At 38.9% G+C, this 15,389-nt stretch overlaps 1 protein-coding gene across 4 annotated transcripts in view; it reads left to right on the top strand.

The window, feature by feature from the left end:
- The window catches only part of dot1l (DOT1-like histone H3K79 methyltransferase), a 40,355-nt gene that overhangs the window by 8,075 nt on the left and 16,891 nt on the right, over window positions 1-15,389 (top strand). For 3 of the 4 annotated variants that reach the window (XM_053512836.1, XM_053512837.1, XM_053512838.1), the window contains exons 2-13: window positions 1,713-1,756; window positions 1,855-1,929; window positions 3,474-3,537; window positions 4,312-4,540; window positions 5,915-6,009; window positions 6,915-6,977; window positions 8,191-8,246; window positions 8,473-8,552; window positions 9,485-9,553; window positions 9,645-9,751; window positions 9,926-9,967; window positions 10,077-10,169. In XM_053512836.1, coding sequence (XP_053368811.1) covers window positions 1,713-1,756; window positions 1,855-1,929; window positions 3,474-3,537; window positions 4,312-4,540; window positions 5,915-6,009; window positions 6,915-6,977; window positions 8,191-8,246; window positions 8,473-8,552; window positions 9,485-9,553; window positions 9,645-9,751; window positions 9,926-9,967; window positions 10,077-10,169 — 1,017 coding nt within the window. Of the gene's footprint in view, window positions 1-1,712; window positions 1,757-1,854; window positions 1,930-3,473; window positions 3,538-4,311; window positions 4,541-5,914; window positions 6,010-6,914; window positions 6,978-8,190; window positions 8,247-8,472; window positions 8,553-9,484; window positions 9,554-9,644; window positions 9,752-9,925; window positions 9,968-10,076; window positions 10,170-15,389 lie in introns of those variants that run through there. The other variant, XM_053512839.1, reaches the window with a different exon arrangement.

The raw sequence follows: 15,389 nt of genomic DNA, 5'->3' as shown, positions 1-15,389 counted from the left end.
CAAATGTAATAACTGACAAATGTAGTATTACACTTGTGTAAAGTTATTACATTTGTGGGGTGATTACATTAAAAGCTGCAAGTGTGCATTACATTTGTTGTTTTATTACATTTGTGGGCTGTTATGTCAGCTGACAAAGTAGGAAGTTATTACAATTTTGAAAGCGGAAGATGGTTACCTTCCCACAAATGTAACAGATAACGGAAACTATAATACCAACTGTGACTTACGTTTGTGTAACTGTATTATATGTGTGCGATTTACATTAATTGCTGCAGGTTTGTATTGTGTTTGTGGTGGTTTAGGGGCCACGCTGAGTTTTAAAAAATAGTTTTTTTGTGTTTGAATTCGAGGAGGTGAAATGCCACCACGCCTCTAGAATCCCTCGTGTACCGCAATTCGAACCATTCACACTTTAGCAGTTTTTTAAAAATGATCATAATGGCAAATGACTCCAAAGATACAGGCCACTTATCCACAGTTTAAATCAAATGTTATTGAAGGAATCTTGTGGCTTCCATAATGTAATAGCTTCAGCTTTACCCACTCGGAGCGATGTCAAGCCACACGGGCACCTTCCTGAGTGGGTAAAGCTGAACCTTTTGCTAGCAGTCAACGATGAGCACTAGACACGAGTTTGAACAAAGATTCAAAGATAGCCGTTCAGATAAAGCAAAGCGTTGATTTAAATAAAGCTTTCCAGGTATAAAGCTTTTTGAGGTATGAAAACTTTTTTTTCTCTCTAAACATTTAGGCAGACACTTTATCAAGAACGAGTGCATTGAAGTTTCCGTCATTGGATAGATCCTTACACTGGGTTGCTAGGTTACTAACTATTTACTATCAAACATTGTAGGGAAGGGTTTGTTTTATGTGTGTGTGGTTGGGGGGGGGGTGGTTAAACCAAATATTGAAGAAACAAATTGGTCTTTTGTCATCATTTAAAGAGGAAGTGAAAATAACTTGTTTACATTACAACATTTGGCAGACGCCCTTCATCCAGAGCGACATTTGTCGGGATTAGTATTACCTGGGGACCTCATATAATTTGTACTAATTGCTGAGGTTGTCTGTGATCTTAATCCCCAGCGAATCAGCCATGTCTGCAATTTGTGAAATAATCCCCCGCAGATGACCAACCTAATTTCCCCGAACATTGTGTGATAATATTTAGTTTAGAACGAATCAGAATGTCTGTGATTTTGTCCAGGATTTGGCCGGGTGGTATCTCATTTTTGTTTCCTGGATAATACTTGTCATGTGCGAATAGGACATTAAATTATATTCTTTTTTTATACATCCAAACAGTTAGAGGGGGTAAAAGGTTTCAACGGTGGTGACTTGGTGGTGCTGGGGTTTGAACCTGTGACCTTCCGATCACTAGTCCAATGTCTTAACCCATGTTTGACCCCTCCAATAAAACATTTATCTACAAAATAGAAAAGAAAGCTATCATTTTGTAATCAGGATGTTTTTATAAAACTGTGATACTTACAGAATGGCAATGTTGCAAAATTTTAACAACAGATAAAAACATAACTGAGAACAAAATGTCACACAAAATCCGAATACAGATGTTGATATTTCCAGCAGTGAGCTGGTGCACCTGTAAAGAGTGTAAATACACACTGTACACACACTGCTCTCTCTTGTTTTTTTGTTTTTGAGCTTTTAGTCATTTGTCTGCTTTCTGTTTCTCTCTGTCTCTACAGGATAAACATCATGATGCTGCACATGAAATTATCGAAACCATCCGGTAGGTATCTTTTCATATCCTGCACAGATGGAACAGGTAACTAAGATGCAGCTTGCTTGTGTGTGTGACTAATTCTCGTTTATGTCTATGATGACTAGTTGGGTGTGTGAGGAGATCCCGGACCTTAAACTGGCGATGGAGAACTACGTGCTCATTGACTATGACACGAAAAGGTATTAACCCTAATCCTGGGACGTCCCCTATTTGTGTGATTACATGGTATTAAGTTGGGCATACACTGTACAATTGGTAATTTAAGTGGTGTGTAAAATGCACTGTGTGAAAGAGTAAATCATATAATAACGCTGTTGTGAGAGGGTTTTATGTAATGTGATCAATGTCATTTAAATATTAGGGACCTAGCTTAAACAGTTAGTTTGTAGCAGTGTTACTCGGTGTAAGCGTCATGAGATGACACACAGGGAGTGACTGGTTCGAGTGTGAATCCAGTGGTGAGCCAGACTGTCATCAAGAGGAAGAAATTTTTTTTTCACAAAAGTCGGAAGTGGAAACGACGCTAATCAAAAAGCTTCCTCTGTTTGTCTTCATAGTTTTCGACCTCTGCGTTTCTTTTAAAGTTCCCGCACATAAAGCTCACATTTCACACTCTGGTGACTGGTGAGGGTTTTTTTTTTTTATTCATGCCATTAAAAAAATCTCTGCATCTCAGTGTTCAACGTATGCATGAACACTCATTTGAGGACACAAGTTATTATTAGGTATAAAATACAATAAAATAAAGAGACACACAAGGATGTATTTGTGTGTCCTGATGATGATGGTGATGAAGTGGGAATGATTCGTCATGTTTTCCAACATCTTTTTTCACACCCCGGTGGGATCACCAGCAGTACAGCGCTCGTCCTACACCGGGCTGTATAATAACAAGACAAAGGAAATTATAGAGCCTAAGGTAACAGTCTGATGAACAGGTATGATAATCGTAATGTTCATAACACACACAGAACTATAACGGTGTGAAGTCTGTAGGGGTGAAACGACACACTCATGTGTCCTGACATGATTTATTCACAATTTCATGAGTGTGTGTGATTAAATGTTTTTAATAAGGGGTCTGTAGGTGAATGGTCGGTGCTTTGGATATATGCTGTTTACAGTTTTGCCATAATTAATTGTTTTTTTTTTTTATGCACCACACCCTTTTTTTAAATTTTAGTTTAAATTTGTTAACAGCAGAGAGATTAGACTGGCAAGATCTTGGAATATTATTGAAAGTTTCATGTTTTTAAGTCTCCAGGTAACGTGTTGGTTGGTTGATTCTGGGTGGAGTGTTCATCCAGTAAAATTTGGAGACTGCTAGTAATTTGAAGCAGCAAAAATTGGGCAAAGATCAGATAAAATTAGTAATCATTGGCAGTCAGGATTGAGTGTATGGCCCTGCATCGTGAGGCAGCTTTGTGGTGTGATTTTCACCTTCACATTGAATTATTCAGTGTGTAAACAGGTTCTCGCATCAAGCTGTGTATGTTCAGAATGAATCATGTAAAAAATATATATATATATAAATAAAAAAAACTTTGAGTAATTATTATTGTAATTATTGTACATTTACAACCTTTCATTTATTTTATAGACATTAACAAATTTTTATTAAATGTAACCTTAAAATGGATTTTCTTTCGTTTCGATTTTGAGCATTTCTGTAGTCGTGAAATGGAATAAAGTGTTTGAAATAAGTCTGTTTTTTTTTCTGTAGTTTTGAGAGTATGCAGAGACTATGTGACAAGTACAACAGAGCTATTGACAGCATCCACCAGCTGGTGAGTTGACTCAGGTGTTTACGTGGCCGATTAAATATTCTGTCCTGACAGCTTGGATTCTGATGTCACGTATCTGATAATACTGATCTAATAATCGAGCCGTCCCTCAGCCCTCGGTCTGAACAATCTTTCCACCTTTCCCTAGCAAGCAACAGCTCTAGCCTAGGGTCTCTTTTCTTACACACACACACACACACACACACACACACACACAGCTTCTCCTTTATCATTTATAGAGCTGTGCGATTTTAATCGATTTCGCAATTTGATCAATCTTTTTTTGGTCAGTTTTCAATTTTGAATTGATTAACTAATAATTGAAAAAGTGTCATATACAAACATTAAATGATCTAAAATTTATAAATCCCTCAAAGATTTGCTGCAGGTTTAGCAGATAACGTTTTGCCAGAGTATTGCTGCGTCTTTTTTTGTGTGTTGTTGGTGCAATACCGCCCCCTACTGGACTGGAGTGTGGAGCAAACGATTGGCAAGAAATAAATATTACCAGTTTGTCCAAGGCATAAGATTTAAACAAACAACACAAGTTACACTGCGATCACATGCTCATTAGATATCTTACGTATTCTTAAGAAAATATAAACCAGACAGCAAACTTTAAAGCTATTGAACGTAATCGAATCGAAAAAATCACAACAAATCACATTGAATCGAATCAGCAGTGATTCACAGCTCTAATCGTCAAGTCAGCACTGTGTGAAGAAGCTCATCAGTGGTCGTGTAAATTGTCATAGCTTTGTGTGTTTATGGTCGCAGTGGAAAGGTACAACTCAGCCGATGAAACTGAATAAAAGGCCTTCGAACGGCCTGCTCCGACACATCCTGCAGCAGGTCTACAATCACTCCGTAACGGACCCGGAGAAGCTAAACAACTATGAGCCCTTCTCTCCGGAGGTGTACGGAGAGACTTCATTCGACCTGGTGGCTCAGATCATTGATGAGATTGAGATGATGGAGGAGGACACTTTTGTGGACCTGGGCAGCGGTGAGTTAGTTTCATGCTAAACTATAAGCTAGACTGTGCAGGGTGTTTTAGTTTAAAACTGATACTGAATTTAAAAAGATGAACTAATAGTGTAAAACAGTCTAATCCTGTGTTTGAGAGATCACTGCTCTGAATCCTGATGAGCCATCCGTGGCCTTAGAGAGCAAAACTGATCATAATTTCTTATAAAAACCTTCAGATTTTTAGAGTTTTATTGTCAGATTAAATATTTAATACTGTATGCCAGTGTTAATTTAAAGTACAGTTTCAGGTACTAATCATAAACAATAGTAAATAAAATGAATAAATAAATACTACTACTAATAATAATAATGGTAATAGGGTTTTTTTTTGTTTTTGGCTGAAAAATAATTTGGGGCAGATTATAAAATTCTAGGCTAACTTAAATTTTATTTAAGTGTCTTCATTATATAATTAAGCTATTATTTAAACTGTGCGTTTTAATACTGATAATATTCGGCCTGCTGGAGCTATTTCTGAGTGCGCAGAATTATTTGGCGACCTAAGACAAGCACTGATGATTGACAGGAGAGCGTGAGTGAGCAATCACGAAAATACAAGTCTGAGCATGTGGATATATCGGAAATAATTTCTAAAACTCTTGCACTACGATGCCTTAAATAAAATAAACCATGCTTTAGACGCATGCCTACTGAAGCTGAGAGATCTGTACTGGTCAGGGATCAGCCACAGCCAGTCATCACTAACTTTCAGCCAGGGACGAACGAAAAAGCAAGATTTATAACAATGAGAAAAATGATTGTGTAAATGATTGTCGCACAATAATAGTTTAATCTTGATTGTCTTGTTTTTAAAATGTTGGAAGACAAAATAAAAAAATCCGTTTCACTGAAAGTCGATTAATCGCACAGCCGTAGTGTAGTACCAGTTATGGTCGAACAGATGGGTACACATTCATGTCTATGGTCAGTTCATATTTAGGACAGTAAGACCAAGTCTAAACAGCACTAATTTATATCATTCAGTGTCTTCTGTGTATATAAACTGGAAAAACAACCATGGTTTTGGTTTTACCAAATATTTTGAGGAACTTGCATTCCAGTGGAAATAATACACAGCATGGCGAGTCCATATTTATGCTCTTCTCAGCTGGTGTAAACATAAAAGTGGGCAGCGGTCGGCTCTAGTGATGTCACTTTTAAAACCAAACATTCCTAAGATTTTGTTATTTGGGTATTTGGTATATGTGCATAGTTTAAATTATGTGAATTCAGTTTAAATTTCCTATTTTTTCCTAAGTTAGTAACATACAGCGTGCTGTACGCATAAAAGAGTGAAGTACTGCATTGTTTTTACCTGGAAAGACCATCTGACTAAATGACTGATTTGCAGGTGTTGGCCAGGTGGTCCTTCAGGTGGCTGCAGCTACTAACTGTAAGCACTACTATGGTGTGGAGAAGGCCGAGATTCCAGCAACGTACGCAGAGGTACAGAGCACTATGTTTTTTAACTTCATTTTGTTTGTATAGATTTAACTGTGTATAAATGGAGGATAAAGGCAGAGTGAGATGGACAGTTTATACATTCACCGGCCATTTTATAAGGAACACCTGCTTATTTGGGGAACTTTATAAGGAACACCTGCTTATCCAGTCGGCACGTGGAGTATCAGAACGTGGAAAGACACGATCGCCGTCACTGTCGTGGCGAGCACAAAAGCATCGAACAGGAGAAGACCACATCAGATTACTCTCCTTTTTTTTGCAAGAACAAGTATCCGAGGTTATCATGACCCCTGACTCATTTAGGATTGGAAAACAGTCATGTGATCTAGTAAATCTTCAGTTCAATTCACTTTTATTTAGATAGCACTTTTTACAATGGACTTTGTTGCAAAGTAGCTTTACAAAATTTTTATAAAATGGATATGAATTGGAAAAAATGTAAGGAGTTGAAAATGTAAAGGAAGTGTAAATTATTACTATCAGATCTGTCCCTGATGAGCAAGCCGAGGGAGAAGGTGGTTAAGGAACAACTTCATGAGATGAAAGAAACGGCCTCGACAAGGAACCCATTGTTAATTTGGTGTTATCGAATCAGTGCGACAATAAAACAAGTCCAAGACCATCTTTATGGTCAAGTGGACCTCCGTGTAAAGAAAAATCTAACCAAAATTGGGGCATCAGATGTTTCAGACATGTCTGGAGGGCAGAAGGGGTCAAGATCTCTGGCAACTCTGGAGCGCCATGTATAGCGGAGCCAGAAATTTTTCTGTGAACCTGGCCTGACATGTCTCGACAGTTGCGGTATTGGGGTAGTAATGGTGCATATTTTTGGCATGCACTGACACATTAACCTATTTATTTGTTTATTTATTTATTTTTACTTGCAGGCAATGGACCGAGAATTCAAAAGGTGGATGAAGTGGTACGGGAAAAAGCATGGAGAGTATACAGTAAGTTGGTGTCAGGCTTCAGGAAATGAGTTACACTTCTGCGACCGTGTGCTTGTCAACATATCCGGGCAGCATATGCTCTGTGTTCACACTTGCACGTTTAGCATGCATGGAGGGGTAGTGTTGCATGAACCAAACCACAACTCTAAAAAACAAAAACATATACATATATAAATCAAGGGCACAACTTTATAGGCGAAGATTTTGCCATGTGTTTTGAGGTATACAGGCTATTTATAACCATCTAAAGCAGTTCATGTATAATGAAGCACTTAAATTTAGTTAGTACATAAGTGTGTATAAAAGAAATAACATTAATGTTATTAAAACAGTTAACATTAAAACCATTTGAGATTGTGCCACCAAACATCAAAACCCTTCCACCACGAATGAGAGGTTGTGCCAGGACGGGTAGTAGCAGATATTTAACTTGCTGTAAGTGACAATGTGGGGCCTCCAGTTGTTTGTCCAGCGCATTCCATGGATGCTCAAATTATCTTTTTGTATTATGGAAAGCTATATATTTTTTTTAAGACTGAGATAAAGTAAGTGTTGTAACATAAACAAAGTAACATGAATGATAACAGGAACTAACTTGTTTCATGGATGTTTTGCAGCAGGATCATTTTGCACTTGATGATTTATTAAAATCTTTGGTTATAGAAGAAATTACACCTTGTCCTAGCCCTACTTGATGTGCCATGTTTTCTTACCATTATGCACAATTGAGAATAGTCTGAGTTTTCTATTCAATTTTGTTGCCAGTTGCCAAAAAATTGCATCAGTAGGTGTCACTAACAGTAACCTGCAAACCATTAAACTTTCAAATAGTTATCTTTGAGTTCTGCTCTCCACAGGTACTTGCTCTTTGTCATGTAAACTCTTCTGCTCTGCTCTTGCTCTGGAGTTTCTCATTACACATCATATCATGACTTAAATTTATTTTTTTTCTCTCTCTCTTTCATGAGATTTTTTTTCAGGGTTCACTGGCCAGGCTAAGGCAGGTTTCTTTAGAAGCACTCCATTTTAGCAAAATCACAAGATTGTCGTACACATTTTGAGACAAAGACAGAAGCCATATTTTCATTGTCAGGTCTAGTCCATTGTTCCTTATCCACTCATTCTGTAGTGAAAGATGAGAAATCTAAGCGACCTTGCATGGAAACAGTTCGTGGCATTTCACAGGAAGCTTTTTTTTTCTGCTTTTCCATAGCTGGAGAGAGGAGACTTTCTGTCTGAAGACTGGAGGGAAAGGATAGCAAACACAAGGTAAGTGTCTCTGTTAAAAATAAATAAATAAATAAATAAATAAATATATATATATATATATATATATAGATAGATAGATAGATAGATAGATAGATAGATAGATAGATATAAAAAGATGGATGGATGGATAGAATGTTAAAGGTTACAACATATTTGTGAACTCTTAAAAATGTGATTTTAATTAGAGTAACACTATAGTAAAATTATTGCATTTGTTCTCTTGCAGTGTTATTTTTGTGAATAACTTTGCCTTTGGTCCAGAGGTGGATCACCAGCTGAAGGAACGATTTGCCAACATGAAGGAAGGTATGTAATAAAGGAGGTGGATCCTCACAGGCTCACTTGGCTGGTCTTGTTTTTAATCCTTTAATGACTCTTTATCCCTTTATGATTAGGGGAACAACAAATGACAGATTGAGTTGTTTGCTTCCTATAATGTAGTAGTGGTGGACACCTCACCAGCCCAAGCCTTCAGGACAAGCTGGTTTTTCTGAAATCTTAAGAAAAACTAACACCTTACTGACTTTACGGTGGCACAACTCAATGCCGTAACTCTAATATATTACATAAAAATCAGAGGTTTGTGCCACGAGGTTCAAGTGAAACTCGGTTAAACCTGCTGAGACAAGGTGGACAGACTCTATCTTTTACACGTGACCCAAGGAGAGAAACATTGAACAACACCTTGGTGACTTTTTCCCAAGCAAGAAAGCTCGTTAGACGAGGATAAATTTAATCAAAAACACAGTAATACACAGTATGATATGCATGACCTAAAAATAAAAAGAGTATTCAAATAAAGAATATGAGATAAGAATATAATAATAAAAATTATATAGAAAAGTTTTTAGCTGTAAAATTTACACTATGTACAAGTAATAAAGTAAAATAGAATTGAAATGGGAATACAATGTCCGGTCATGAGCAGAACATGTCTGTACAAAGTTCCAGATGTGCAAAATGTAGACCATGTGTTAGAAAAGTGTGTTAAAATGTGCATTACTAAGTCTTAGTTAGCGAGTTGTAGCAGATAAGTTTAGCTCAGGCTGTATTCCTTGTGCTTATTTATCCAGCTAGCATTTAAGTTTCTGTGAAACCACTTGCCTTTATTTTGCATGTTTTGTTTGCACAGAAACCCACATTGTGGTCTAAATAATAAACATGTACCTTGTCTACCCCTGTGCCGTTGGAGATGATGGTCAGTTTGTGTTTAACCCTGTGTTTATCTGCCGTTTCAGGTGGAAAAATTGTATCCTCAAAACCTTTTGCACCTCTCAACTTTAGAATCAACAGTCGAAACTTGAGCGGTATGTTTTAAATTCGGTCTCATTCAGACCGTCACTTCACTCTACAACGTTCTGCACCACCTTCAAGACTGTGTGCTGTTCTCTCGTACAGATATCGGCACAATAATGCGCGTTGTCGAACTTTCTCCACTGAGAGGCTCGGTGTCTTGGACGGGGAAGCCAGTTTCCTACTATCTGCATACAATAGACCGTACCATAGTGAGTGCTGTTATTTTGTCTGTTTAATTGATGTTCTGCTCTTAGACATTTATCTAGTCTTAAGTGGAACCATCAGATAAGGTTTTAAGTATAACCATTAGATAGGAACTATCTGTAGTGTAGACATGTTTATTTAATTTTTTTTAACGATTGCTGTTTTTGTTCTGTTTACAGCTTGAAAACTATTTTTCTAGTCTTAAAAATCCTAAACTCAGGGTAAGTGAACATAAATCTGTTTTCTTTCGAAAGTAAAAGCAAAACAAATGGGTGAACGAATTATGATACATGATCATCTTTTTTTTTCTTCCCCCCAACATGATACTAGGAGGAGCAAGAAGCAGTGAAACGGCGTCAACAGAAGGAGAACAAGGACAGTAAAAGTAGCAACACCACCCCAACCAAGCCAAAGGAGCACAAGGTGGGTCATCAAATCACTGCTGCCTGAGTAAAGTCTTTTTTCAGATTAGAGATTCTAGAGGGAAGCAGTAATAATAATCAACAGAATGAAGAACTGTTACGTGTTAGATGTTAATGGGGATGATCTGTAACATTTAAGTGAGATGTTTTGCCACAGGGGCAAACCATGAAGGAGAGTCGTGAGGCAAGTGAATAAAGATAAAAGCAATTTTATTTTAACCAATTTCAAAGATGTAAAACGAAAGAAATTAAAGAGAAAGGAGAAAACTGAGTGACACCAAAACAAAGAAATTATCAAAAGCAAAAGAAATTCTGATAACTAAACCCCAACCCAAATACTCTAACTACCAAACAAAAATGTAGAAAAGAAACCGGGAGCTTCGGCGCATGCGGCGCCCAAACTAAACTACTCTAACTAATAAAACAAAAATACAAAGATGGTGGTCACTCCTTACCTGCTATTAACAAAGAACTAAATCCTAAGTTACCAGTTTACCTGTCTCCGTTCTCTTGGGTATTTTAGCCAGACTTAAAGAACAATAAAGCTGGATTAATCAAGGCAAAGCAGTGCTTAAGGTTCGTTACAAACGTCATTCAGTAGCAGGCGTTTCATACGTCTCGAGTGTTCGAAGGTTTAAACAAGCTAAAGCAAGATCAGGCTAACTGATAGCCACCGAAGACAGAATACAGACTAAACACAGCAGGCTTAAATTCACCACAAAACCAAAGCGCAGTCAACACAAAATGGACAGCCGCCCGCTGGCCGGAAAGCAGGACGACTGACGGCAAGTCAAGGGAGCCCCGCCTCTTTTATAACGACAGGTCTGGTTTCATTGGAGGATTGGCGAACCCCGGACAACCACTGTGCTGAACCTACAGTATACTTTAGAGAGAGGAGACAAGAAACAGATACAAGAAAAAACAACAAATACACGAGGGAACGTAACACCTCCCCCCTTAAAGAAAACAAAGAAAACAAACGCACATCATCAAAAAGTGTTTTTTTTTTTTCTTTGTTTGTTTTTTTTATAACTAAATCAATTTATGCACTTACCCAAGATCTTGATAAGGCGTCAGCAATTATGTTTTCTGGCCCCCTTTTGTGTATAATCACCAAATTGTAGCCTTGTACAATTAACGACCAGCGCATTAACCGTTGGTTTTGGTTATACATACGCGCCAAAAACACCAAAGGATTATGATCTGTAAACACTGATACAGGCATGCTGCTTGAGCTAATGTACACATCGAAATACTGCAAAGCCATTAGAAGGGCCAGTGTCTCTTTCTCAATGGTGGAGTAGTTCAACTGGTGTTTGTTGAACTTACGTGAGAAGAAACACACAGGATGTTCTATTCCACAAGCATCCTCCTGGATCAGTACAGCACCCGCTCCAACCAAGCTTGCATCAATCTCTAAAATAAAGGGTTTAGAAAAATTCTGGAGCAATGAGGACAGGTGCGTTGCACAACATCGCTTTCACATTGTCGAAAGCATTCTGACACGCAGCGTTCCATCTAAATGGACACGAAGGACTAAGGAGAGACGTAAGCGGATTCACAACAGTAGAGAAATTTTTACAAAAATTTCTATAGTAACCCGCCATTCCCAAGAACCGACGCAGTTCCTTGCGTGAAGCAGGGACGGGAAATTCTGCAACAGCAGTTACTTTTGCCTCCACAGGTTTGACTTGTCCTTGCCCAACTTCTCTTCCTAGATATGTAATTGTAGCCTGCCCAAACTCACATTTTGCAAGATTTAACGTAAGGGAAGCATCAGCCAGGCGCGCAAAAACCTCTTTCAGACTGGATATGTGATCAATCCAATCAGATGAATAAATTACAAGATCATCCAAGTAGGCATTACAGTTTGGAACCCCAGAAAGTACCATATTTACAAGTCTTTGAAATGTTGCGGGAGCATTCCGCATACCAAAAGCCATTACACAATACTGCGCAAAGCTATCGGGTGTCACAAACGCAGAGATATCGGAAGCACGAGCTGTTAGGGGCACCTGCCAGTAACCCTTCAGCAGATCTAGTTTACTTACAAACTGGGCAGAGCCAAGAGTATCAATACAGTCCTCCATGCGAGGCAACGGAAAACAATCAGGTGTAGTCACAGCATTTACCTTGCGATAATCGGTGCAAAATCTAGCAGACCCATCACCCTTGCTTACGAGTAAACACGGTGAACTCCATGGACTACAGCTGGGCTTTGCTAAATTATTATCAAGCAAATATGCAACTTCATCCTTCATAACAGCCCGTTTCACTGTGTTTACTCTATAAGCATGTTGCTTAATCGGGGTAGCACTACCTACATCGATATCGTGTTGCAATACTGTCGTACGAGTAGGGACATCATGGAATAATGAAGGAAATGCATGAATTAACAGTTCAACATCATCTTTCTGAGAATCTGAAAGATGAAACAGAGAAGAACTTAGTTTAGCTAAAACCTCAGAGTTTTTAAGTCTAGCACACTGCTGATAAGTGTGACGAACAATTACCCCCTCATCTTCGTCATCAAGATGATCAATGTTGACACCACACGTAAGTGCAACACTAGAAAGATTGACACTTTCAGAGTCATTTGTACTCACGGTTGTTGGGGAGGAGTCTCTAGCACAGTATGCCTTGAGCATATTGACATGACACACACGAGATTTTTTCCTGCGATCAGGCGTTCGGATTACATAATCAGTGTCGCTCAGCTTCTTCATCACTTCATAGGGACCTGAAAAACGTGCAGACAAAGTGGAACCAACAATAGGCAGAAAAACAAGCACTTGGTCTCCTTCCTTAAAGTGCCGAACAACAGCAGTACGATCAAACTGATTTTTCATGACGACTTGAGCCTTACCTAAAGACTCATTTGCTAATTCACAAGCGTGATGTAAGCGTTCACGAAATTTACTCACATAGTCCAACACCGGCATGGTAAAAGTGATTTTCGAACACATGTCTTCCTTAAGCATTTTTAAAGGACCCCTCACCGTGTGTCCAAAAACTAGGTCAGCAGGACTAAACCCCAAGCTTTCTTGGACTGCTTCTCTAACGGCAAACAAAACCAAGGGTGTGCCTTCGTCCCAATCTTTGCTAGTCTCCATGCAATACTTACGAAGCATAGATTTTAGTGTCTGATGAAATCGTTCCAGAACCCCCTTGGGTTTCTGGATGATAGGCACTTGCAATTTTATGTGAAATCTTTAGAGTTGTTAATACTTGAGCAAAAAGCTTTGATAAAAAATTGGTACCTCGATCGGTCTGTACAACTCTTGGTAATCCAAACATTGAAAAAAATTTCACAAGTGCACGAGTAATTACAGGAGCGGTGATTTTACGCAAAGGGACCGCCTCTGGAAAACGTGTTGCGACACACATTATGGTCAACAGATATTGGTTGCCCGATCTAGTCTTGGGCAAAGGCCCAACGCAATCGACGATGACACTTTCGAACGGTTCGCCCATCACAGGTATAGGAACGAGCGGCGCGCGCGGAATGACTTGATTCGGCTTCCCTGCAAACTGACATGTGTGACAGGTTTTACAGTATTTCGTTACATCAGATCTCAATCTGGGGCACACAAAATGTTTTAAAATACGCTGGTATGTTTTCTTAATGCCTAGGTGTCCAGACAAGACATGGTCATGGGCTTACGAAAGTACCGCTTGTCTATAACACGCAGGAACAACGATCTGTTCAACGGTAGACCATTCAAAATCCTCCGCGACGTCATTGCACCACCTACGCATCAACAGTCCGTTATCCATATAGTAAGCACTTTTTCTTTCCCCGGCTATCTCCGACGAGACAACAGAAGAAAAACATTTACGCAACGTAACGTCAGCTTTTTGAGCGGCCACGATATTTTCTCGAGTCATCGGCAATTTTACATCATCCAACATTAACTCCGGCTTTTTATCTGACTTAACCTCATCAGACACTAAAGTACCGTGCTCCAAAGATGCCATAAAAGTACTAGCTAAATCGTCGGCGTCAGCAAGCTTCCGAGCCTGGGCTCGAGTCACGACACAGACAGGAAAAACTTCCGGAAATTTTTCAAACATTTCATCAGACAGATCAACAATTTCGGGTTTTTCACACACTTCTAAGAAAGGAATAACCTTGCCACCAGCCACATCATTACCGAGGATAAATTGTACCCCACACACAGGCAAGGTTTCCCGCACACCAACCTTAATCATTCCGTTGTACAACTCAGAGCGCAAGTAGATCTGATGCAAAGGAACCTTAACAGTGTTCATTCCAATACCTCGTACCAACACATAACTGCCGCAAAAGGTCTGATCAGAGAAAGGAAACGCGTTTTTAGCCACGATGGTTTGCATGGCACCTGTATCACGCAACATCGTCACTTTAGCCGGCTCCGTAAACTGATCAGCAGAAATTAATCCTTCCATTAAAAAAGGCTGGAAACCTGCATCTACGGTATCATGATGTTTAGTCACGTCAACGGTCTTTACCAACCCAACATTTTTAGGAGGATTTATTTGAGACTTGCGTTTTAACGCAAGGCAATCAGCAATTACATGACCGGGCTTGTGGCAATAAAAACATTGTCTCTCTTCTCTGCCTTTCGTAACAAAAGGTTTAACTTTTGACTGATCCTTTGAAACGGAAGCAACAGAGGGAATTTTGTCAGTACGGGCAATAAAAACAGTTTTATGAGTCAACGCGAACTCATCAGCGAGAACAGACGCGCTTGCCAGTGAGCTTACTTTCTGTTCATTTAAATAGACTGCCATTCGTTCCGAATTCGTATACAAGTTTTGAATTCTTCAAGTAGAATTAATTCACGTAATGTCTGAAATTCTGTAACTTTACTCGCCATACACCATTTATCAAAGAGCAAAGATTTTTCCCTGGCAAACTCAACGAAAGTCTGACTCGAACCTTTTTTATAACCCCTAAATCTCTGTCGATATGCTTCGGGTACCAATTCATAAGCTCTTAAGATAGCAGTTTTAACAACATCATAATCTAAACTATCCTCTAACGATAAAACAGCACACACTTCCTGAGCTTTCCCCGATAATTTACATTGTAGCAACAAAGACCACACATCTCTAGGCCAATTCAAAGCCGAAGCAATTCGCTCAAACACATTAAAATACGAGTCAACTTCAATCTCTCTAAACTGTGGTATGAGAGCAATGTTTTTACTTACATCGAATGCTCTCCTGGACACTCCTA

Source organism: Clarias gariepinus, chromosome 15 (assembly GCF_024256425.1).
Source record: "Clarias gariepinus isolate MV-2021 ecotype Netherlands chromosome 15, CGAR_prim_01v2, whole genome shotgun sequence".
Lineage (NCBI taxonomy): Eukaryota > Metazoa > Chordata > Actinopteri > Siluriformes > Clariidae > Clarias > Clarias gariepinus.
The sequence above is the reverse complement of the archived record's forward strand: the minus strand, read 5'-3'. Positions and strand labels throughout refer to the sequence as shown.